General features: G+C 48.4%; 1 protein-coding gene across 4 annotated transcripts; it reads right to left on the bottom strand.

The window, feature by feature from the left end:
- Positions 1-590: 590 nt before the first annotated feature.
- On the bottom strand, positions 591-24,339 carry LOC133344156 (glutathione S-transferase A4-like). 4 transcript variants are annotated; one of them, XM_061554158.1, is made up of 8 exons: positions 24,176-24,339; positions 20,824-20,921; positions 19,253-19,524; positions 11,720-11,771; positions 6,241-6,373; positions 4,751-4,892; positions 2,339-2,473; positions 591-1,999 (listed from the first exon to the last, which is right to left on the bottom strand). In XM_061554158.1, exons 3-8 carry the CDS (start codon positions 19,337-19,339, stop codon positions 1,877-1,879), a joined length of 672 nt encoding a protein of 223 aa, XP_061410142.1. In that variant the 5' UTR covers positions 19,340-19,524; positions 20,824-20,921; positions 24,176-24,339; the 3' UTR covers positions 591-1,876. The 4 variants fall into 4 exon arrangements, with proteins under 4 accessions (XP_061410142.1, XP_061410144.1, XP_061410141.1 ...); XM_061554160.1 differs by having other exon boundaries at positions 19,253-19,515; XM_061554157.1 differs by lacking the exon at positions 20,824-20,921.
- Positions 24,340-24,682: the final 343 nt, after the last annotated feature.

Raw genomic sequence — 24,682 nt, 5'->3', positions numbered from 1 at the left:
CATGTTTTTTTTTTTGGGGGGGGGGGGGGCAGAGCTTTGTGACGTCATATTTTGTGACGCCGTGTGACGAGGGGAGGGGGGTCAAAAATCGTCCAAAATCGCGTGACGTCATTTATGGACGGCCCCTAAGCTTTTTGCGCTCATTGCACCCGAGGGTGCTTGCCACAAATGAACCTCACTACCCCGCTGTTCTCGGCAAGCAGCATGAACCACCGTCACGCGAAGACTCCGGTGGTCAGCGTCGGCTCGTGGCTTTCGGCTGCTGGACATCGAACAAAGGCGGCGGTCACCGCAACGCGCTGCACATTCTGCGGCCACTTGGAACGCCCTTGCGATATCAGGAAGATACTTTTAAATTTAGATAGAAAACGAATTTCTTTAGAAATGTTTTTTTGTGTGCTTAGTTTGTTCTTCCCCTAGCTCCTAATTAGCACGGCTGGCTATGTACGGTGCGAAAGAAGGTCAACAAACAACCTCGGCTGTTTGAAAAAACTAAATGTGTGAGTTTCTTCCATTTTGTGATGTTGTCCATCACGAGGTGTTGTAAAGTAGCTGAGCTCGCGTCAAAGTTTAATACACTTCATTTCAGCTGGAGGTCTTGGATGTTTATTTAAACAGTTACACATGAAATTTCAAGATTGAAAACGAAACTGATTTTAAGTAAAGACAACTCTTTGCATTTATAATCCTCAGTGTATTTCATGTAAAGAGTATACAGTACATTGAGATACAACCAGTCTGAATACATTATCATGAAACAGTAAACCTGAAGGCAAAGCATTTACTCATTCTTCAGCAGTAAACCCACAAGCAATACAATGATTACCTAAAGCCAGTTCAAGGCACCTAAAAGCCTTAATATGGTTATATTCAAGCATGTCAATGTTGGTGGGTGGGCACCGAGGGAGTCTGGGATAAGGGCCTCAGCTGGATTAGATCAGGAGGGGGCTCTTCCCACACAGTGGCAGCTCAGGGTCTCCTACGAGTCGAGGGTTTCTGGTGGTTATCGGCGAGATTACAAATGCACGTATGAAGTCTGTGCCCCGTGGAGATGAACGCCTCCCCAATGCACAATCGAGCAAGCATAGCGGGCGTTTGAATTTAATGTAAAGAATTTAATAGAACACCAAACGATACAATGGAATGTGAATTTAAATAGGAAACTAAATGCGACGGCATCTGAAGACGATGTTCATTTTGTAGAGAGAGTGGGGCAGAGTCGGTCACAGGCAGAACGTATGGTAGCTTTTGATCCTGGACTTTGAACAGGAGCGAGAAGTCGACAGCATGGTGAGCTGGGGGACAGGAATTCCTCACTGTGGAGGTAGCAGAGGATGATGAGTGACCTCCCACTGACCAAAGGTTGACTGGGGGCTTTTGCCATCTGTGATGAGGATATTTTAAAACAGGACCTTGACACCGCACGACTTTTGAAGATGAGACAGCAAAGTGACAACCAACGTGAACCTTGGCTTACCCTGGAGCCCAACTTCATGTATCACATGCCTCAAAACTAAAATGTATGATTAATTAGGTATCTAATGATTCACTAACCCCTGTGATTAGATGGACAGTCAATTCTGGATCTCGATTCAGTAATCAATTCTTCCTCGTCTCATTTACCACATTTAATTTATATTATTCGCACTATTTTCTGCCACGTATTGTCTCATTGATTCCAATAGCACGAAGGTTTACCGCACGACTTTGACTTGTTAAATGCTCAGCAGGAAGCTTTCGCATCACGAGCCGGACGTGCCAGTTGCCTTGTTCAGCACGAGAGCCGAACTCGCCCTTGATTGCACGCAGCCAGGCGGGCGACGGAGGAGCCGTGGCAGGTCGTTGGTTCCAGTGTTTTCCCGCACGCGCCGCCCGGTTAAATGTTGTAGACGGAGCGCACCGTGTCTACGTACACCTGGTCGGGCATGGCCTTCCTCTGGCTGCCCGGCTGCAGGAAGCGCTTGATGTTCGGCTCCTGACTCAGGCGTCCCTTGAACTCCTGGCACGGGGAGAGGGAGCAACGCCAGGTTAAGGGGGTCGCGAGGCTCATGGCTTCTACGGCTGCGTAGGCTTTCACGGTTGTGCTTGTATAGCGCTTTTCGGGTCGTGCCGCATGCTGCTCGGCACAATGACTGACATTCTGCATCGCTTGCCGGGAGCCAGAGGTGGGACAAAGTCATTGTTATGCAAGTCCAAGTCGAGTCTGAAGTCATCAAATTCATGACTCGAGTCTGACTCGAGTCCAAGTCACATGACTCGAGTCCACACCTCTGCCGGGAGCTGATAGCCTTCAAGGGATGTCGATGACGGACAGCCAGTGTTCGTAAGGTCCCTTTACCTGGAGGTGCGGGAAGCCGGAGAGAAGTTTAGGGAATCTCTCCTCCAGCGCGAGCAGCAGCTCCAGCAGCAGAACATCGGCCACGGTGAGGGAGGTGCCCACCAGGAAGCCTCCACCACCACCATCGCCAAGTACCTGACCATCGCCACAACAGCAGTGCAACATCACCGTCACCAACAACCAGTACATCGGCACTTACGCTTCATTTTCTTGGTTCTTTCGGTAAAGTCACGTAGAAGGGAAATAATACAATAATAAAAATAAAACAATAAAATAAAATTTTCACGACGTTTCGGCCACAACGCAAGCAGCCGTCCTCAGGTGAAGAACAGGGCTGTCGGAAAGACAGCGTCCGACAGCCCTGTTCTTCACCTGAGGCTGCTTGCGTTGTGGCCAAAACGTCGTGAGAATGTTATTTTATTATGTTAAATTTTTATTATTTTATTATTTCCCTTCTACGTGACTTTACCGAAAGAACCAAGAAGATAAATCCCTGCAGTCACGAAAGCTTTAAATCGAAATTTTACGCTTTATTGTTTTGCTTCTGTCGTTTTGGTGACGCATGCAACTCTTGCGAATGACACTCATCCCGGTCTCTTGCATTCTCACCTGGTTATACAAATACACTTGAAGTAACTTGACGCCAGCAAGACCAGCGGCAGTACAACACCATAAACTCCATCACCAGCATCAGTGAATCATCACTTCATCGCCGCCACCAGCGTCGGTACAACATCCGTCACTCCATAACCAGCATCCGCACATCATTCCTCCATGAGTAGCATCAGCACAAGCAGCACAATGTGACCATCACCATATATTACACCCTAAAAATCCGCATCACCGCTCGTAATGCCAAGAATGCTTTCCCGACCAGACACACTGATACTCACAGCCACAACATGAACTCAAAGTATAAAAAAACACAGGAAGAGATTGGCTCAAGTTTTATCGGCGAATTGAGTCTCCATCGTTCTACGGATGTACGAATAACAACAACAGCAACAACAATAATACTGCGTGGATATACATTTGGTGGTGAAGCCCTGCGATGCTCACGATTTTTCTGTTCCTGGATTTTTCTGTTTGCGCATAGTCACTTTAAGATATTTTCTTGTTTATGTTTTTTGTTTGTTGCGGTTGCACCCGATTCAAGAGCCGAATGGCTCACAGGGCTATACCTAATAATTTAATAAATGAAACTGAAACACTTCTGGCGAGAGGGAGCTCTGGAAAGGTCCTCTGGATTGTACAGGGTGCTTCAAAACAATGTTAACACTTACATGGCACTATCGTTTTTAATGGGAAAAGAACGGATAATTCACTGTAACATGATAACGAGTGTATGCTAATCGCTTTAAAAACTCAAAGAGTCTCCACTTGTTCGCCATCATTTTCAACACATTGCCTGGAATCTTCTCCAGGTGGTCTCCAGAGCCCGGAGGCACAACATTTCTTGTGCTATCGTTTCAAATTTTCAGAAGTGTTCAAATTTTTTTTAGTGTTTCAAATTCTCGGAAGTGTTAACAGTTTTTTTGAAGCACCGTGTAATTTTGTTCTCTGCCTTTACCAGACACACGGCTCTCCGTTCTCTTCTTTAGAACTTTATTCCCCCTCCCCTTCCAAACCTACTACAGTTCACGTTGAGCCCTCCTCCTGTGGGAGGCGATTAAGACACGGCGTGCGTGCGATGCTAATTAGCTAGGTGTCAAGTGGGGGGAAGGGGGGGATGGAGAGGATGTACGTTGGCACCGGTGTTGTTCGCTTGGGAGGTGTCAACCTGGCAGCAGTACAGACCCCACCTGGGCTAGATCCAGGAATAACGCACTTAACGAGCGCTGGGACACGCGCCGCCTCGGAGCCCTGCTCCCTGTCGCCACCCGTCCAGTCTCTCCCCTACACCGGCTGCTCATCGTACTGCCAAGTCCACCTGGGGCAGAGCTGTGGAACCTACGGCCTGCGGGCAGCAAGCGGCCCACGATTTCGTTTCGTGCTACCAAGAGGCCATGCGAGTCGTACCACTGTAAAGATATTTATCAGCCACTGCGACCGTCTTGGCTGCACTTATCGGGTGCTAGAGGGGCACAGAAGTGACTGAGGTGCGTGTTCATGTGCTTAGATGCACAAAGGACAGGCAACGATCCCCCATATAGCCTTCACAGACTGTTTGGGCAAGTGCTGTTGGTTAGCACCTATGAAAGCTGGAACGGTATACGAGGGGGTGAGTGGCCAGCACCACGCCTGGGCGCCTTTGTCTTCCCAGTGGCGATGTTTACACACACCGCACCAGGTACTCATTTGAGTCTGAGTCGACCTAGGGGAGGCCAAGGACCGCTTCAGATATTCGTCACCGCAGCGTAGCGCTAACCGCGACACCACCGCTCGCCCAGACGCGCACACACGTGCACGCACCTTCTCGTAGACGGGCAGGTAGCGCTTGGAGGCTTTATCTTCCACCTGTTTCAGCCTCTGCTCGAATTCCTCCGGCTTCAAGAAGGCGAGGGGCAGCATCAGCTCCCCCAGGTCTCGCATGCCCTCCACGTACATGTCCACGCTGCTCCACAAAGACAAAAGTCGTCACCCCCCGGGGCAGTCGCCATCAACTGCCGGGCCAAAGACTGCGATGGCGAGCACCTTGGATTGAGTGGGCTGTATGGGTGTGTGTAGGGGTTTAGTATGAGTGAGTGGGCTGTATGGGTGTGTGTAGGGGTTTAGTATGGGTGAGTGGGCTGTATGGGTGTGTGTAGGGGTTTAGTATGGGTGAGTGGGCTGTATGGGTGTGTGTAGGGGTTTAGTATGGGTGAGTGGGCTATATTGGTGTGTGTAGGGGTTTAGTATGGGTAAGTGAGTGGACTGTATTGGTGTGTTGGGTTTAATATGGGTGAGTGGGCTGTATGAGGGTGTATTGGGGTTAAAATGAGTGGATTGTATGAGTGTGCATAGGGTTTAATGTCATTGAGAGGGTTATATGAGTGTATGTAGGTGTTAACATGAAACTAATGGTTCTAGATTTGAAGCTTTCATGACTGCAAAGATTCATATTCTTAGGTTTTTTTCGGTTAAGTCACGTAAGTAAAACATCAAAATAAAAATAAAATAAAAATAAAAATGCAGCTAATTCGGCTGTGACGGTCCCACCTGATGACGGAGACTTGTGTTGCCTCCGAAACGTCGTGATTTTTTATTTTTTTATTTTTATTTTATTTTTATTTTGATGTTTTACTTACGTGACTTAACCGAAAAAACCTAAGAATATGAAACTAATGGGTTGTATGTAGAAGTTAAAATTAACAAGTGGATTGCATGGGTGTGTATAGGGGTTATGTGAATGAGTAGATTGTATGGGGGATGTATGGGGGTTATGTGAATGAGTGTATTGTATGCAGAGGTCGCAACCGGGTACCCGATACCCGTACCCTACCCGATACCAGGCTACCCGTACCCGGCCGGGTACGGGTACCCGTTTGCGACCCTGATGCGGCCGGGTACGGGTAGACCATGAGTCACTGGTGAGTAACTGTTTGTCACTCATTTCCCAACGTCTTGTCTCTTCTCACAATTCAAGTTCCTAGAATCAACCCACCCGCGCCTGCAACATGGCTTCATCCCAGAGGTCGCAATCAGGTACCCGATACCCGTACCCGGCTGGGTACGGATACGGGTACGGCCGGGTACGGCCAGGTACGGGTACCCGTGTGCGACCCTGGTGCGGCCGGGTACGGGTAAGGAATCAAAACCCGTTTGCGACCTCTGATTGTATGGGTGTGAATTGGGGTTATTTGAATGAGTGTATTCTATGGGTGTGTATAGGGTGTATGGGGGTGAATGTAAACGAGTGGCTGCGATGTGAGTGGCTGCAGGAAGGAGTGGCCCCGGCAGCACAAGGCCGTGCTCCTCCTCACTGTGCTCTCTGGCGCGCATCTCTGGGCTGCATGCCGGCCTTGTCGGCGACATAGTTGATGATGGCACGAGTCTGCACCAGGCGCATGCCGTCCATCTCCACCATGGGCAGCTGCTCGTACAGCAGGACGCCGTCTACGCGCAACGAGACGGCGGAAACGAATCGCCTCCGTTTGGCTACGTACGGTGTGAAAGAAGTTCATCATCCATGCATACAAACGGAATCGGGAGCACATTTGGTATTCGTACGATTTTTTTGTAACAGGAGGGAGGGGGGGCAATTCTGCGATGCGGTTTTTATCCAAGTTAGTCACAACTTTTGATCAGGTACCGAGGGATTTGTCTGTTTTGAGTCGGAGAGCGTAAATAAAGTGTGTGTCGTACACCCTTCTCCTTCCAACACGAGGCAATTCATACCGTTATCACGTGGTGTACACACGTGCCAACGTATTAGTGCTTCAGCGCCACCGGTGTGCTGGTAGTGCTGAAATCTGCATGTTTTGCCACAAGTACGTGTGGTGAATGAAGTTACCTAGTTGGTGTTTTAACATCTTAACACCTCCTGTTTTATTGCCAGAAAGGGTAAAACCTCTTCTTTTTCATACTGTAGATGCCGATGTTTACAGCTACAAAATGTGGTCTCCAGTACAACCCAATTACCCAGGAATCCCTCACCGAGCCTTAGAATTCTCTCCTTGCCACTCGGGTGATCGACCAATTCCATTCAAGAACGAGTGGCATGTGGCAGTGCGAGATTGGAGCACCTGCAGAAAACCCACGCATGCCTGTGGGTAACATTGCAAAACCAGCCAGCTCCTGGATAACTCGCAGTCAATGGTCACCCATGCACGTGGGTGCTCTCAACTGCGTTTAGATTCCGATCGTCCTAGAGCCAGCAAAGTGCATTCAGGGCGATTTGGCCAACGAGAGGAGGAGATATCACGATGATGTACATAAGAACACAAAATAAAACTAAAACTGGGCAAGCAAAATCATGCACCGACTTGGCAGCCTCACCCAAAAGCAGCGTCGTCTGCCACTGGTGCGTGCTTACACGAGCGACTCTTCCCTCGGTGCCGCGATGACAGACGTGAATTTTATCCTGCAGCAGAGACAGCTGTGGTCGCCTGGTGACGTACAAATCGTGCTCGAAAAGCAAATCCGACTACCCCACCCATGCAAGGAGACCCTGGGAATGCGAACGTTCAAACCCAACAAGGGCTTTAGGATTTCCTCACGTTCCAAATTGACATCATCTCCAAACTCCGGATAATCCAACATGCTGCAACCAGACTCATCACCTACATCCGTAAATATGACGGACATCACCCCACTCCCTCCACTGGCTCCCATCTAATTCCAGATCTATTTCAAGATCGCACTGCCTTCAAGATCCTCCTTGGACTCACCCCTGTCTACCTCTCATCTCACTCTCCTCCCCTCCCATCTCCCATCTCACTCCCCTCCACGCACCCTCCTATCTCTCCCCTCTCATCTCACCCTCTTCCCTTCCACGCACTTTCTGCACACAGGGCGTGCATTGCCTCTGCCGCCGCCCGGCTATTTCCTCCATTGCCCCTGTTCAAGTCAAGGCTCTGAACCTTCCTTTTTCCATCTACCTACAATGGTGTCGTTGATAAGAAATAAATATGGCCACTGTTCTATACCAATGCCTTGAGATGGTCGCATTCGGACGCTATATGCATGCAAATTATATTGCATTGTACAACTGTGGGCCTTGTGCCCTCTCATCCACTGCCCCACTGGGACGTGGCTTGATGCCAGCAGCCCTAAAAGAAAATCGGCAACCCTCTCACAATGGCATTTGAACCCCGATGTTCTCGGGGCATACGACATTCTCGTGGTGACATTCCTGGGGTGTCAGTGGCTCGGAGTCATTTCGCTCAGGCAACACGAAACGGGGACTCGGCTGGGAAATGTTGATGCAGTGCCGTCAACTATTAACTGTGTTTACGAGCATAAAGCCTCCGGTGGCGAGATGTTATCTACCTGGTACGCAGGAGGTCATGGGTTCGATCCCGACCCTGACGCTCTGTATATTTGGAGTTTGCATGTTCTCCCTGTGGTTGTGTGGATTTTTCTCCGGGTCCTCCAGTTTTTCCCTCCACATTTAGAAACACGCATTTAGAGTATTTGACGGCTATAAATTTCCACATGATAGGCCACTTCGTTGAGCTATCATTTGTGGCCAGGTCGCTTCTGAAAAGAAGCTATACAGCTCAGTGGGCCTTACCTGGTAAAATAAAAAAGAGTTTATTAGTTTAAATGGTGACATGGTACCCATAGAAAAAGGAGAAAACAATAAATATCCCCCGTTACTTGCAGATTATTCCATTTATATGAATACGTACAATGAGGGGTGAAGCAGTGGCATAGTAGTTATAACACTCTGCGATTAACCTAAGTTGAAATCCTGGCCAAGGTGAACATCGGGAGAGTGATTATCTGGCACATCGCCCAATGATGCTGGATGTAATTACCAGCGAAACGTCATACTACTCAAATTGTAAATGTTGTGGATTTACTCTCCAACACACCGGTGTGCTGAAATAGTAACTAACTGGCATTTTGTTTACGTGACAAATCCCTTACTAATTGGCTGTGTCGGGTGGTGGAGGGTTACAATACATTTATACTTATGCGATCTCACCCGAAAACGTTAATTATGATAACACTATGTAACACAATTTTTGTTTCTGGGTACTAAGTGTTATATTTTTTTTATTGCTTATGCCTATAAAGTATAGAAAATGGCTATTATTCCCCGGACTTTACGTGAACGAAAGACACACATGCACATCATTTTCTCATTGAAAATAGGTACATTTCAAAATACCACTGTCCTGGTCACAAAAGCAAAGTTTGTGGGGAATAATAGCCATTTTCTGCACTTGTGAGGCATAAGCAATTAGGAAATAACACTTACTACCCAGGAAAGACATTTTTTAGTTTGTTACACAGTGTGATCTGAACCGGCTGCGAGGAGACCCTGCCACCACTAGCCTTCACGACCCAGCTCTGACCGGCATAGTGAAGCACGGTCAAACACCTGACGACCATGACCGCCAGGGCATGGTGAAGAAGCCTTTGTCACGCATGGATTACTCGCGCCAAGGGGTCAAGGCACTGCCCTGCAATCTGCTTGCTCGCGCCAATGCAGGCTGATGGGCTATATCTTTGGTCTCCTCTCCCACGTGATGCAGGGGTCTTGGAAGAGGTGGAAGTACCCACACGTTTACCCCTCGACACGTGACCTGCCGATTGACGAACTGTGGCGTTCCCATTTATACTTCTGGGTGGACGGAGGTGGAGGAATTCCAGAATCGGTCACCTCGAGATAGCAAGTTTATTGTGCTATATAACAACTTGGCAGTATTCCGTGGGGATGATTTTATAAAATGTAATTGTTTAGTGAAACACCTCTTATATGTGGCCCAATTAACCACAGCCCCAGTTTATCAGACAAAAAAAAATTCATCTGTCGATGGAATCTCAACTTAATACGATGAAATTTACGGCAAATTTATCCTATTATCCCACATACACCCACTTGGATATCAGAAGCTATTTTTGCGGATGACAAGATTCACTAATAACGCCCTCTCACTCCGATGCGAATAAGAGCATTTGTTGCTGAACATTCGTAAGCACAAAATTTCACTCTTTCTTGTTTAGTAAGGCTGGTCAGGGTATCTTGTGGTAGGGGTAGACTGTGTTTCACCCTCCAAAGTCCTCATTGCATGTCGAAGACAAGCTATCATCACGTTGGATTTGTGTTTCGGATTTCGTGATTTTGAGCTCCCGTGAAATGAGAGGGACACTTGGCTGTGAATTTAAAAAGAGGAATCTGGGTTTCAGCCGCCCCTGAATCAACCAGATTCTCAAGCAAAGTGAGCTCAGTAACTTAGCCTTGCTACCGGTGGCTGGACAAAAAACTCTACCGTAAAGGTTGAGATTGAGAAACAATATTTGTTTGACTGTCATGCAACAAGCAATTTCATAGCAGAGTTTTTCTCGAGAAAAGATAAGGTGGCCACTTTAACATTTTTTTTTTCAAAATCTCTGCCACACTCGGGGCACACTGCTCCACCTCTTTGACGTTGACGCTAATAGCACAATAGGAAAAAATACCAACATTTGTTTTTCTCTTTCCCCCAGTGTTATTCCAACTACAACAAGACAAAGAATCCATTCACCGAGCAGCGCAACCCCCCACCCACCCACCCACCGTGTTCAAGAATGGACCCACAGAAGCGGATATCACACAACTACTCTTGAGATGCCTTCAAGTGACCCCTGGTTCACACAGAAGGGAACAGCACTTTTCCACCCGCCCTGCTACAGAGGTGATGCCCGTTGCATGGCGGTCAAACCGTCATTTTTTATGCTCAGAGGATGGAAAAAAGCCACATTTTTCTGCAATCCATTAATGGCCAGGCTAAGACCATCAACTTCACTCCACTTGAGAACCCGGCTTAAACACAGGCGACTGGCTGGATTAGATCCCATGTTCTCAATTGCACCCGCTCAGTTGCTGAAACCTCTGAGCTGCCCGGCCAACTCGCAGACCAACACGTTTATTATCCTGCAGAGAGATAAACGGGCAAACCTGCCTGGATCAGGGTCCAGCAGTGTCAGCTCAGAGCTCTGACCTCCGAATCACCCGTCCTTCTCAAAACAAAGTCGAATTTTGAAACGCCCGTTGCCCAACAACTCAAACACTGACAATGTGGGGGGAAGCCACGCAATAAAATATATATTTTTTAAATCTTTATTTCCGTTTATTTTCCCAGACTTTATTCGAGTTGTGCTATCGTAATCTATCACAAGACGTGATTCGAGTCCATTCAGATCTCTCTCAGAGTTGCACCCTCACCCCGTGTCTAAGGAAGCAAGATTTCGCATCAATTATCATGCAAATTGCTCTCAGCATTTCTCCGGACGAACCTATCGGTCTCTTGCTCAGAATTCCTCACCATCTTCCCCGTGTCTCCCCGTGTATGCGACTGTCTGCGGGTGTGAGTCTCCCCGTGTGTCTTTGCCAGTTGTGTCTCTGCCGCTGCCAGTACGTCTCTGCTCGTCTCACTTGCTCTGCCTGTCCCTCACTGCCGCCTGCCGATGCTACTTTTGCCTTCTCCCCGTCTGTCCCACTCTCGACATTTCTGTCCTAGCGCTGTCTCTCGATCTCCTTACGTCAAGCGACCTTAAAAAAATGTCTTGTGAAACAAATACATGGAATTTATTTTTAGCTTGGCAATAATGAAACGGTGTTGGTGGTTTGGCATTTAATGTTTTTCACAGAGAATATATATCTATAAACATAACTTTACAATGATCATTTGGTTTCTGTTGTTTGAAATATCAAATTCTTACTTAGAAACGAGCAATTATAATGTGTCAACAGCATTTGTAAATAAAATCGTCATGTGTGAAGGTCAGAAATCTATAAATGGTTCTAACCTTTGAGCAGTTTCTGATATTCATCTTTCGTCTTCAGAAACTCCTCTTCAAACTGTTTCGAGGGACAAAAGAAAGAAAGAGAGGGAGCGAGCGAGAGATTTAAAAACAAAAGCGACGTAATACAAAGTTAAAGAAAGAATGTCGCAATCATCTCGTGCCATCAGTACGGGTATAATTCCGCCACCTGCCACGTTGTGTAACAACAACCGCCGCAGGAGAGAGACACTCTCGTCAGCACACAGCCGACTACGCAGCGCGGTGCCATCACAGAGCTGAGGGTGAGGACGAGCAGAGCATGGCGACTCCAGGGAACCGATCCATAACCGGGGTATGGCCCACGCCCTTACCTGTGCAATGCAAGACAAAGACAAAGATCTGCCGTGTAGCGCACACGGGATGTTGGGCAAAGTGCTGTAAGGAGAGCAGCTATGAAGGGCAGCACGGTGTTTTGAGGTGGTGTGGCCAGTCCCCATACCCAACCGCCTTTGTCTCCCCGGTGCCAATGTTTACACGTAGCACCAAGTACTCATTTAAGGTGGCTCAGTTAACCTACGGACGCCCAGGACTGGTTCCGATATTCCCCATTGATGTTAGCCATGGCAGTGAATTAAACTCAGACATCTGGGTTCATAGCGCAGTGCCGCCAACCACTACACACATACACACGGGTTTGCACTCGGCTCACTCATTCCACACGCGTATGCGACTGGAATGACGATGCCAGGCGTCTGCATTGACCGGGCGTGAACAGGGTTGACGAGCCCTAATGGACTATGTCCGTAAAACCAGTCCAAGGAATTCCAATGACAAAGGCAGCAGAACTTGCTTTGGCGCGCAAAAAATGGGGCATCAACTTAACCCGAACTAACATACATTTGGCATCATTATTGGAACACCACTTTGCTTGGGATAAGAAACCCAGAGGAAGTTTAAACAATTACCAAGTGCCAGATTTTAGGAGACATCTAGTCTTCACGAAAAGCGTATTATGCTCGGCTACATTGAGAGCCGTAACTTTGTCACTGGACCTATTGCCTCACTGAGAAATACTCTCACAAACTGGCGCTGTTCATCTGCAGTCCAGGAACAGCGCATAAACTCTCTATGTATGTTGAACTTCTTTCACACCGTACGTAGCCAACCATGATAATCAGAGGTGCTGGGGAAGGACAACAAACTCTGCAACTGCCCATCTCTCAATCACATCAGAAGTTTATGTTCTCTCTGTCTTGTTCGATTTACGCGTGCAATGGCACCATTCGATTGCACAAACAATTTGCAGCCTGTTCCGCGTGGAATGGACCTCACATTCTACTGACAGGGCCCAGAAACTTTAAATTGGCCGAAGATTTGCCGGCTTAAAACAAATGCTGGCCCATAAGCTGACAGACTACAATGTTATTTGATTTCTTACGTAGCGAAACGGACCACTTTACATGTCCATCCCTTTTGTCGATCCACTGCTGGATGAGGTCAGCGGCACACACAATCTGGTGGAGTGGCCAACATCTGTATCCCCCCCTGCAGATGTTTACACGATGCAACAGGCCCTCCTCTGAAGCCGAATCGAGCTCGGGGAGGCCTACTACAGCTTAAGTCCAACTTGCTACGCCTATCGTCCATGGCCAATGGTCAAGACTCGGCCTCCAAGATTGTCGTGCGGTGCGTACGCACAACGCTGGGCATAGATTTGCGGATGTACTTGCCGTGTATGACACTTCCATGGCTTTTGTGACCACAGGGTAACAGTGGGCAAAGTGGCACTGCAGCCCGATATATGCAACATAACATCAACACGCACAAACAAATGCAATGGGGAACGGATTATGATTGTTTGGACGCTGCATACAGTACGCTCTTTGAATACCGTACCCCCAGGGCATTTATCTCTGTTGACAGAGACAGGGGGGGGGGGGGGGGACGCAGCCTTGGATACCCGCACTCGGGAAAAAGCCACCCGCGTGACAGAGTGAGAAAGTGACCACGGGAGCCACGGCAGCGCAAGCGGTGGCCGTCGAGTCGCTTGGCCGCCACCGCCGCCGTCACCAGCACAAGGACGAGACGGTGCAGCTCAGAGGTCGCAAACGGGTTTTGATTCCTTACCCGTACCCGTACCCGGCCGCACCAGGGTCGCAAACGGGTACGGGTAGGGTACGGGTACCGGGTACCTGATTGCGACCTCTGGGATGAAGCCATGTTGCAGGCGCGGGTGGGTTGATTCTAGGAACTTGAATTGTGAGAAGAGACAAGACGTTGGGAAATGAGTGACAAACGGTGACTCACCAGTGACTCACGGTCTACCCGTACCCGTACCCGGCCGCACCAGGGTCGCAAACGGGTACCCGGGTAGCCGGGTATCGGGTAGGGTACGGGTATCGGGTACCCGGTTGCGACCTCTGGTGCAGCTTCACGTGTTGAGGCGAAACATTTCGACGATTTCCCTGCTCGGCGGCAAGACAACGGGAAGACATTTTCGACGTACGAAGAAGCGGTATTTTTCACTGCGAGGCCCGTGGGCCACTGGCGGTCACTGGGGCCTTTAGTGCGGCCCCCGACAATACACAACACGTGACAACACCCCCACCACCATCATCATCAACATCGTGCTGCTGTCAAAACCCCCCAATGGTTTCACACGTGTGGCGGCCCTCGCAACTGATGATGTCTTATCGGCGAAAGTGCCCCCCCCCACCTCCCCCTCTGAAAATGAGTGAAGAACACTGACATGGTGTGTCCCAATAGCGGCAGGCACCACGACGGTGGACAGAAGGTTGGTGCCCGGGCATCGCCTTCAACGAGGGAGACGCGAATGCTGCACTTGCGCACTGACGAACACATTGGCCGGAGTTCGCAAAAAATGTTTCTGACGGTGGAAACAACATTATCCAACGTGCGAATCGCTCCCGCAGGCTCAGTTTTTTATTTTCAAAAAAATGCACATTTACGATTCACGCGTGAGCATCTTTTTTGTTGTTGTTGTTGTTGCCAAAAATGGATAAATGTCGCCAATGTGGGATGTCTGCCAAGGTGATGTGGCACGGCTCCCCTTCAACGAGATATGAATCAGGCGACTGGGTTTGACCGAGCGCTGTGGATTTAACGAGTGTGGCAAAGAGGCACTCCAAAAAAATCGCCACCGTCTGCTACGATTTGTCTTTTTTTAAGCGCCCTGTTTTACACAATTACAAAAAATCCGAACCCACTGTCACAATATCCTCTTTGCACAATGCAGGAATTTAACCAATTGCCTTGCGGTTTTGTGCTGGGTGGGGGGGGTATTGCCAAACATTTTTTGTTACAGGGGTTTCAAAGCTGCGTCTGGTTCCCCGTAGGGGCAAGAAGAGCAGGAAGAGCAGGCGCATGCTTGAGCGAAACCAACCTCACCGTCCTGATTTATCTCAAAGAGCATCTGAATTACACTGCAGGCACAACATCAAGATAAAGACGCCCCGTGTAGCCTTAACAGATTGTAAGGAGCAAGTGCTGTTCGTGAGCGCCCATTAAGGCCGGCACGGTACACGAGGGGGTGGGTCGCCAGCACCACGTCCGGCCGCCTTTGTCTCCCCAGTGGTGAAGTTTTTATACATCGCACCAGGTACTCATTTGAGGCTGAGTCTATCTAAGGGAGGCCCAGGACCGGTTCAGATAATCGTCACGGGTGTTGGTCGTGAGTGGGAATTGAACTCGGGTCGCCGGGTTCGCAGCGCGCTCAGCGCTACACCACCGCTCCCCACATCACACATACACACACCCATCACCACCACAACACGAGCCTTAGTAAAGCACACTAATGGTAATACTGTAATAATGATGCCATTTTTGGGGGGATTAATTAGCGTTATCTTATTGAGTGAGAATACATTTTAAGACTATTTTATGGAGGGCCCTGCATTGTGAAATCCCATGCAGGAGGTAATCACAATAACTGGAGAATCCCCTCCCCCCAAGCATTGCAGGAAACAATGCCCGCATGATAGGATTAAAACACCCATTGCTGGACCGCCATCTCCCGTGAACCTCGCAGCAACAAATGAACAAAATTGTTTATTCCCAGGCGGTTTCCCATCGGAGCGCTAAACCAGACTCAAACACGCTTTGTTTCCCAAGATAGACAAGATCGGGCACATTCAGGGTAATTCGGTCGTAAATCTAGACCAGTCGTTGTGCGTGGGGTGTGACGGCATCCACATTTCTTAGCCGTGGTGTTTTGTTTCACAAATGTAGGAGGGCATCTGCGATTTGGTGAGGAGGGCAGTCCAAATGGGCCATCTCTGAGTGTTTTTAATCATCATTTCGTATCAACGGCTATTGCACACGATTCAGAATCGCGGGCATTGACAAAGAAAATGGAACAAAAACTGAAAAGTGCTCAAAGACGCGCGAAGAGGTGCCCTGCTTGGAATTAGACTGAGTGACAGGAAGACTTGTACTTGGATTGGAGAACAAACGCAAGTTAGACACAACATAATGGGTATTACGTAACCCTTTCCGATTCTGATGACTTACATGTACGACAAGCTCGTACATTTACGTATTCAGTTGTTCTTCCGGAACGGAATCAGAAAACTAAAATAAAACAACTTTATCGGTACCGAGGCTCCCACAAGGCCATACGGGAGAGCGTGTGGCACAGCTTGGCACAAGCTGTCAGAAGTTGGTCGTGTCTCTATCGTTCTCTGCCACGAGTACAGTGTCTTTACTCTGAACAAAATTAACATTGAACCGCTTGCGCGTTCCAAGATTCAGCGGTGAACGGGACCCACCCTGCAGCCTGCAGACGTCTCGGAACGGGAAAGGGTTCAAGTGGATTGTGCGGGACGCGTCGCGGCCAGAAGGGAAGACAGCCAACGGTCGAGACTGGCGAAGGAGTGGCAGCCAGATAAGCGAACACACCCAGGGGAACGTCCACCGCGGAAACCACATGACAGAATCGGCGCGCGGCAGCGGGACGCATCGCTGCATCGCAACGACCCTTGGTTGATGGGCGACGGCTGGAGGAAGCGTCCGGCCGACAGTGGATAGATCGTGGCCGATTGCGACGATGACGACGAGCCATTGGGAGGGGACACAGCCGAAAGTTTTTATTCAGAGCGCAACGTTTACGCAAATACGCATCCGGTGGCGGCAGCTGCAGCGCTTCTCTTCAAGTTTCAAGTTTCATTTGTTAGGTATAGACCTGTGAGCCATTCGGCTCTGAAATCGAGTGCAACCGCAACAAACAGAAAACAAAAACTTGAACAAGGAAACATCTTAAAGTGAATATGTGCAAACAGAAAATCCAAGATAAGACAGCAAAATATTGCAGAAAAAGCACCGTACACCAACGCTGTGTGCAAAAATCCCAGTGGGATGCAAGTCAAACAACAACAACCACAAGACAACTTAGATTAAGGCCATCAGTCTAACTCTGTACTACAACAAACATGGCCAAACTAAAAAACTTTTCGAAAATCACCATAAAATAAAGCCATGAAAGCAATGAAACAGTGCAGGTCATAGAAACGAGGGCACTGGCTGCAGGGACCCTCAGGGGCGGTGGTTCTCAACCTGGCGTGCACGTGACCCCCTGGGGGTTACGGGACGCCGTTTCTGGGTGTGTGAGACACGGCCGGATTTTTTCTGGAAGGTGAATTGTCGAAACACAAATTAAGCAGGGGCACGTAAGTACGACTACTTTGTTTCAAACCCAGTGAAGGGTTAAGGACCACTGCTCTAGGGGGAAGGTGCAAATTATCGCCAATTATCTTCCCTTTGTCTCTGCTCAATGAGCCGCGAGCACCGTCAGGTGCGCTGGCACGGGGGTTCGACACCCCCACCCCCCCCGGAATTCCTCCTCACAGTGAACGCGATTTGAAGCCACCGCGAGTATATTTCAGTTCTAACTACGGTACGCGTGTTGATGGCGGCGGCTTGGGGAAGGCCTCATCTAGCAGTGGATTGGCCATGGCTGACGACGATGTATTTGCTATAGGAATGGGGCAGTCGCGCAGTGCTGTGTAGGGGTGCTTAGGGCACTGCACTGTGAACCCAGTGACCCGGGTTAGATTTTTGGCCACGGACAACATCGGCGGCGAGTGAGATCTGAACCAGGCTTGGGCTCCCCTCCCGTCACCATCGCACACTGACCAGCTTGATGTAGTATGGTCAAACAACGCCCCCATGGCTGAGATGTCATGGGGAGGGCCTTCACCGAGTTGAGATGTGCTGTCGGGCTCTAAATGCAGGCAGTGAACATCCCCGCATGACAGTAAACGTCTCTATAAAATGGGTGCATTTTTAGGGGCAATGGAGGGATAATTTTAATAAAAGAGGCCTATGCGACTTATACTATTAAATTGTTAAACGTAAATGTAACTCAATAGCAATTATGTTTATATACATATGCACAGTAGATGTTACGACCATTAAAAACCCGGTTTGCGCGAGTTCCAATCTCAAATGAGGGTCAATGCAGCCAATCATCTCTGCTGGATAAATATAATGAGAACTTCAGTGGGACGTAAACATCAGATTGGTTATTGCCACGAGAATTTAGAATTCCCACCACTTGTTTCAGGACCACCAAATGCTGATGGCCAATTCACTCCGAAAAAGCTCAATCTCGTCAGATTTTCGAAGCTGAACAGGGTTGGGCCTGGTTGGTGCTTGGATGGGAGGCTCCCTTTGAATATCGGTGGTGAAAAGTCATCTTCCTCGCCTGGTATGAAGGAGGTTGTGGGTTTGATCCCGACCCTGATGCCTGCTGTATGTTTGGAGTCTGCATGTTTCTCTCCCTGCGGTCGCATGGATTTTTCTCCGGGTCCACCGGTTTTTCCCCTCCACATTTAGAAACAAGCTGCGTTAACAGTATTTGGCTGCTATAATTTCCACATGATAAGCCACTTTATTGAACTATCATTTGTGGCCAGGTTGCTTCTGAAAAATAGCTACGTAGCTAAGTGGCCCTTACATGGTACAATTTAAAAAATAAAATAATATATAGTTTTTAATAGTTATATTCTTTGGGTCTTTCGGTAAAGCCACGTAGATAGAAAGAAAAAAATATATCACACAAGTTTCGATCGCAACACAAGCAATCGTCCTCTTTTCTCACCTGATGACGATTGTTTGTGTTGTGATCGAAACGTCGTGATATTGTTATTATTTTTATTTATATTATTTTTCTATCTATGTGGCTTTACCGAAAGACCCAAAGAATATGAATTCCTGCAGTCACGAAAGCTTTACGTCAAGATTTTTAATAGTTGTTTGCTTGGGCTGGGAAACACCTAGGAGATGGTAGCACTGCAATAGATGCTTGATCGTAGCTATCAGTATTATCAGCTCATTTCGTTTGTGGGTTATCTCCGGATACTCCAGTTCGATCCCACATACCACTCGTGGCCATTCGTCGCAATGCAGGCCCCTCTCCCGAGAATAGACTTGAGTCTCAGTGAGGCTTTCCCTGGGTAAACAAAGGGCATTACTTTCAACACGATTGACATGGCCAACTTATTTGAGTAGGCAAAACGTTGGCCTCGGACGCTGACCCACCTCGATGCCAGCGGCAGCCAGCACCCATCGAATGGACTCCATGCGTCCACGTCCATCGAAGTAAACGAGCTTTGCCTTCGAACTCATGGTGGCTCCCCGACACTCTTGTCCCTGCACCAGCCTGGCTCTCGCGATCTCTCCTTGCTGCTCTGTCTCCGATGCTGCTGCTGCTGCCGTTCCGCTCTTCCTCCTATCTCTCGCTTTCGCTCTCCCTCACTCTTTATCTCGTGTCCTCCCAGCTCCTCTAGATTCTCTTTCAGCTCCTGCACACGCTGCAGACAAAACAGATCCCCGTTGTTGTACAAGAAACGTTCAATCCTCTCTGTCTGCGGTCTTTTGAGAGCCCGCGGTCACTTACATGCGCCGTACGTATTATTGACCAGCGCGGTGAAATATGGTCAACTAACCCTCGCGATCCGCACCAGTCCGGGGATTCCGTCACCCAAAATGGCTGTTTCGTGTGCTCCAGGCAAACATGGGAGGAGTGGCATTACTGATTGGAACACTGAGCACCAAACTCGGTGGTCTAAAATAAAGTACTGGCCATGGCTGATAACTGTGGTGGGTGATATCTGAACCAGTCCTGCCCCCCCAATCCCCCCCCCTTTACGAAACCACCACTGGTGAAGTGTGAATTGTGGTCATAATCCGCGTGACTAACACGGCACGGAGAAGCTGACAGTGGAATGACAACGAGCTGTTCACAATAATATCCAAACAAAAATTGAGGAATTGTGTTGGCAGTAGTGCGCAAGCGCATATCAAATAAACTTCCCGTTAACCTACCACATGTACAGTATGTATGTATTCTAGATTTGAAGTTTTAGTGACTGGTTTAATCGGTAAAGTCACGTCGGTAAAAAACAAAATTAATTAAATTAATGTAATTTATTTAGTTAAATTAATTTACCAGTGCTCCTGCCGCCAAAACAAAATAAATTAATTTAAAAAGGCACGTAGGTAAAAAAATAAATAAATTGAGTTAGAAATTTTTATTTAATTATTTTATTTTTTTACCTACGTGACTTTACCGAAAAAAAACAAAAAGTATGTATGTATACAGCAATGTTTATTATGCACCTGGTAAATTATTCTAATTATTTTACATGTAAATGTGAGGACCATGTACATGGAAAGTAATGAGAATAATTATTCTAATTATTTTACATGTAAAATACTTAGAATAATTTACACCACTGTCAATCTACGTGCTATGAAGAATGGCCATCGCCCAGGCTCCAACTGGTAAGGAGTTCAAATGCACCGCCTGCCTCAACGCGTGCAGGTCAAGGGTCGTCCTGTCCAACTACCAGTGCTCCTGCCGCCACCTACATGGACCTCAAATTCCTCCCCGATCTTCGTAAGCGAAGAACCTTTGAAGGCCACAGTGTTATTGACAATCGTGTTGAGTTTTTGTTGTTGTTGTGCTTGTGGACCACTGCTAACGCAGAAGCAGCAGCACGACCAAACAATTTGTTAAAAAAAAATCCGCTCCTAGATTTGACCATACTTCAGTGCAGATTGAATATTGGAGGAGAGGGAGCCCTCCAACGGATTCAGGTATCACTCACCCACGGCTGGGTATCAGACTCGGGTTGCTGGGTCCATAATGCTGTGCGCAAACCACTGTCCCCACTTCTCTACCCCTGTTTGCGGGTCCGTTTCGTCTCTGAAAGGAAACGGGATTAGCGCGCTGTGGCAAAGCGCTCCACTCACAACCAGCATATCGCAGCTTCAATTCCCATTCGGTTTCACTCAGCCCACCATCGTCGTCATCATCTCTCATGGGCCAAGGCAATTAACGAACCACTTTGGAAAGTCCATAGGGGTCGACTTTTGGCGAGGCTGGCCACTACCACCATGGGAATGCGGATTTTCCACCACTAGCTCAGGGCTATAAATGGACATGGGCACCGCCCAAGACTCGACTGATCGTGGCAGCATTTCCCTGTGTTGTACATGCAGGATAGCGCCCCTACAATACAATTATTTTGGAATTTTTACACCCGTGAAATCGCATAGCATCGATAATATGCTGCAAATGATGGCATCGTATTGCAACAATTTAACGTAACGATGACATTGCCCGGTGGCAACTGCAGTTGTGCGTCATGGTTGACACTGCCCTGACACCCAAGTGCTTCAATCCATCGTCGGCGATTGACAACCCCTAAGCCTGGCGACTTTAATGGCTCAAGCGAACACGAGGAAACAAAAGGAGAAAAAACAAGCGGAGGAAATTCGAATCGGAGGTGGTGGGGTGGGTTCGTGTGCAATGAACCGTGAGTCTGAACGACAGACACGGTGAATCGAGCTCAATTTCTTCACCTAAAACAATCAAACAATGGGGGCCCAGGATGACCGGCGCTTGAATTCCCACAACCGCGCACGGAACGGCGATGGCATTCGTGAGAACATAAAGCGGGGGTGGGTGTTTACGTTCACCAAAGCGACGCATTTGGACATTGGCTTTTAGGAATAGAACGACAACCGCGTGGAAGGAAGCAGGAGACCGCGCCTGCTGTGCTGCACAACACCGCGCTGCTCAGACAACAATGTATTTAGGTGTACTGCCCTCCGCTGCCCTGAACGCCTATTACACCCCTCTTTTGCACATGACGAGCCGGAGGCAACCCTGCATGCAAGACATTCGATTTAATGCCCATGGAGCCTCATGGTGTATGCTGGAGAAGCAATGTAAATGCATCGATTCCTAAGCTCACGATGCATGCGTACAATGTGTAATTGATCATTTGCAATCAGCAGACGTTATAGGCGAGCGGTTCCCGTCACCTCCTGTAGCCACTAGCGGGCACTCCCCATTGTCAGCAATACAAAAATAATAATTCCAGAACAGAATTGAGAACACCAAATTGCACCAGATTTCACAGAGCCACCGACCGGGTTTAACCATCACAAGCCTCATGTGTACGAATCAAACTTTACTGCTTGATTATGAGACAGCCGTTACACAATCTTCTGTACCTTGCCCTCAGAACCCGGTGCCACATTTTCTTGCCCTCTCTCTGCAATGAGCTTCGCACGGATAATTTACGTTTCATACGCGCGAGGCCGATTAGCCCGATTGGCAACGTACGGCGCGAAATAAGTTCAACTTACTTTCGTATAGTAACAATTATGCCATTTATTTATTATCAAGGAAAGTCTCACCGAGTCTCAAAACTGTTTTTAGCAGTGTCTCGGCATTGAGAAGTTTTTGACAATTCCCATCAGTGCACTGGTGGTGACCACCCTATAGTCTGTGGCTACGCGAGCCCCAGCACTTCAAATTTTCCCCCAAACTAAATGAATCCCTCATTGCAAGCACACCAGCCGCACTGGAGGCGAATACTTTAGAGCTGTCTATAGTATTATCCCTGCGCTCTCAGCCACTTCACTGCCTCTTGCAGGCACAGAAGTGACTGGGGTGTGTGTCCGTTAATGTGTAGGGAGTGGTGGCGGTGGTGTAGTGGTTAGCGCGTTGCGCGTTGCGCTATAAACCCGACGATCAGGGTTCGATTCCCGCTCACGGCCAACACCAGCGATGATTATCCAAACTGGTCACGGGCCTCCCCTAGATCGACTCAGCCTCAAATGAGTATCTGGTGCGGTGTGTAAACTTCGCCACTGGAAAGACAAAGGCGGTCGGGCGTGGTGCTGGCCAACCACCGCCTCGTGTGCCGTTCCGGCCTTCATAGGTGCTCGCTAACAGCACTTGCCCCTAGAGTCTGTTAAGGCTACAGGGGGTGGGGGCGGTCTTTGTCTTCGTCCGTGAAAGGTATTCAAATGTCCTATTCAACCCTCAGTACGGACCCAGTATAAACATTCAACGCTTGGCCATTGTTGATCTAAAGGTTCCAACCACAGCCCAACGTTGCATTTTTACAGGGGGGGGGGGGGTCTCTGAGCCCCCTTCCACGAACGCTTTGCGTGTGAGAGGAAAATGTGGCACCCTGAGAAAACCCACCACTCATTCGAGGGAATAGCACTCAAGAATCAAAACATGGGTTCACAAGCCACTTTACTGCCATCTCCTGGCCATCATCGCAGCCGCGCTGGCTGTGGGAGCCACACAAATGCCATTCACCAACCCTTGCCTCCGACTCGTTGGGTGACGGGCTTTTTATGCACGTTGAACTTCTATCGCAGCGTACATAGCCAACGTGTTGATGATGCTGATACATGGAATGGTAAGCATTCAATTCGCATGTACAGCACAAACACAATAGTACAATATTACAATGCTACGTACGTATGTGCAGTTCACTGCTTTACGTAAAATTCAACAGATAACAATATGCGGTTCGGAACACGCGTGCCATCACACATGCCACATGCATGCATGACTATAAAGGAGAAGTAACATTTTATGACAGCACACGGTTGCTGTGGGGTCGTGATGACTGGTGCGAGAGAGACTATATAAATCTATCCGGAGGAAATTGCGGTCGCGTTCTGTTTGCAAATCTGCAAGTGACCTCCATTCAAAGGCTGTCTCGCAGCGTTCAATGGGGGCAATCACAATGCTCAAGTCGTAAAGATATATCATTTGAAAGACATTCACGTAGAAAAAAAAACACTTTTTCGGTGGAAGTAGGGGAGTGGATCCTACTTGTAATATTTTGGCCAATTCTTCTTTTTTGAGTTTGTGATGTTGTTGTTGTCCATGTGGGAGAATACCCACACAGACCTGGTCAGACGACATTTACCATAAAAAACACTCACTCAAGACTTTTTGCACAACATTGTTAGCCTTCTATACAAACCCCAAATTCGAGGAACACAATTGTGTACTACTGCAGGGAGATTTAAACAACAACAAAATACCAGCGATGCACACTGCGGACAAGACACTTGCAACGAAGGTTTAGAATTTGCACGTGAACAACAACAACAAACACCATTGAATGATGTGACCCTGACCTTCGGGCAGCCGAGTCGGAGATTTGACAATCCGCTTCTGTGACCTGTGATGGCCGTGTCCCAGTCCTCTCCACACACACACACCTGTGTGACCTGTGAGAAATGGCTCCTCCTGTGTGCGTCTAGCTACTTTTTTTTAAACCAGCACCACCGTCTTCCCTCTCCCCCCTCCTCCCATAGAGCTCATCCACCCACTGGCTCAGTCGGGGCCAATGGGAGGCGGGAGCGAGCGTCCCTGCCCTCGTCTGTGATGCAAGAGACGGGGGTGTGGAGGGGGTAGGAGGGGGGGGCAAATGTGGGAGGTGACCGGAGGGGGTTAGGATGGCTCTTGGGGGTTCGGTGCGGGGAAAGGGCCTGACAGTGAAGCTCCCGAAGGCAAATCCATCAATATCATTTTGTTTCAACAGGTGCGGCCAATTGAAATTCGTGACATTTTGTGATCAAAGTAATCTTTGCGGTGAGTTAATCTTAAAAGTTGGACATTTTTGGCTTGCGCAAAGGCATTCA

The sequence above is a fragment of the Lethenteron reissneri genome, chromosome 19 (assembly GCF_015708825.2).
Source record: "Lethenteron reissneri isolate LAM-NWPU_2019-01 chromosome 19, ASM1570882v1, whole genome shotgun sequence".
Lineage (NCBI taxonomy): Eukaryota > Metazoa > Chordata > Hyperoartia > Petromyzontiformes > Petromyzontidae > Lethenteron > Lethenteron reissneri.
Note: the sequence above shows the minus strand (reverse complement) of the source record. Positions and strands in the feature narration are given on the sequence as shown.

Coding starts and splice junctions, on each gene's coding strand:
- LOC133344156 (XM_061554158.1), bottom strand. CDS start 19,339: ATGAGTTCGAAGGCAAAGCTCGTTTACTTCGATGGACGTGGACGCATG. Junction 6,374..11,719: donor ATATCAGAAACTGCTCAAAG/GTTAGAACCATT, acceptor CGTTGCGCGTAG/ACGGCGTCCTGCTGTACGAG. Junction 4,893..6,240: donor GATGCGCGCCAGAGAGCACA/GTGAGGAGGAGC, acceptor TTTGTGGAGCAG/CGTGGACATGTACGTGGAGG.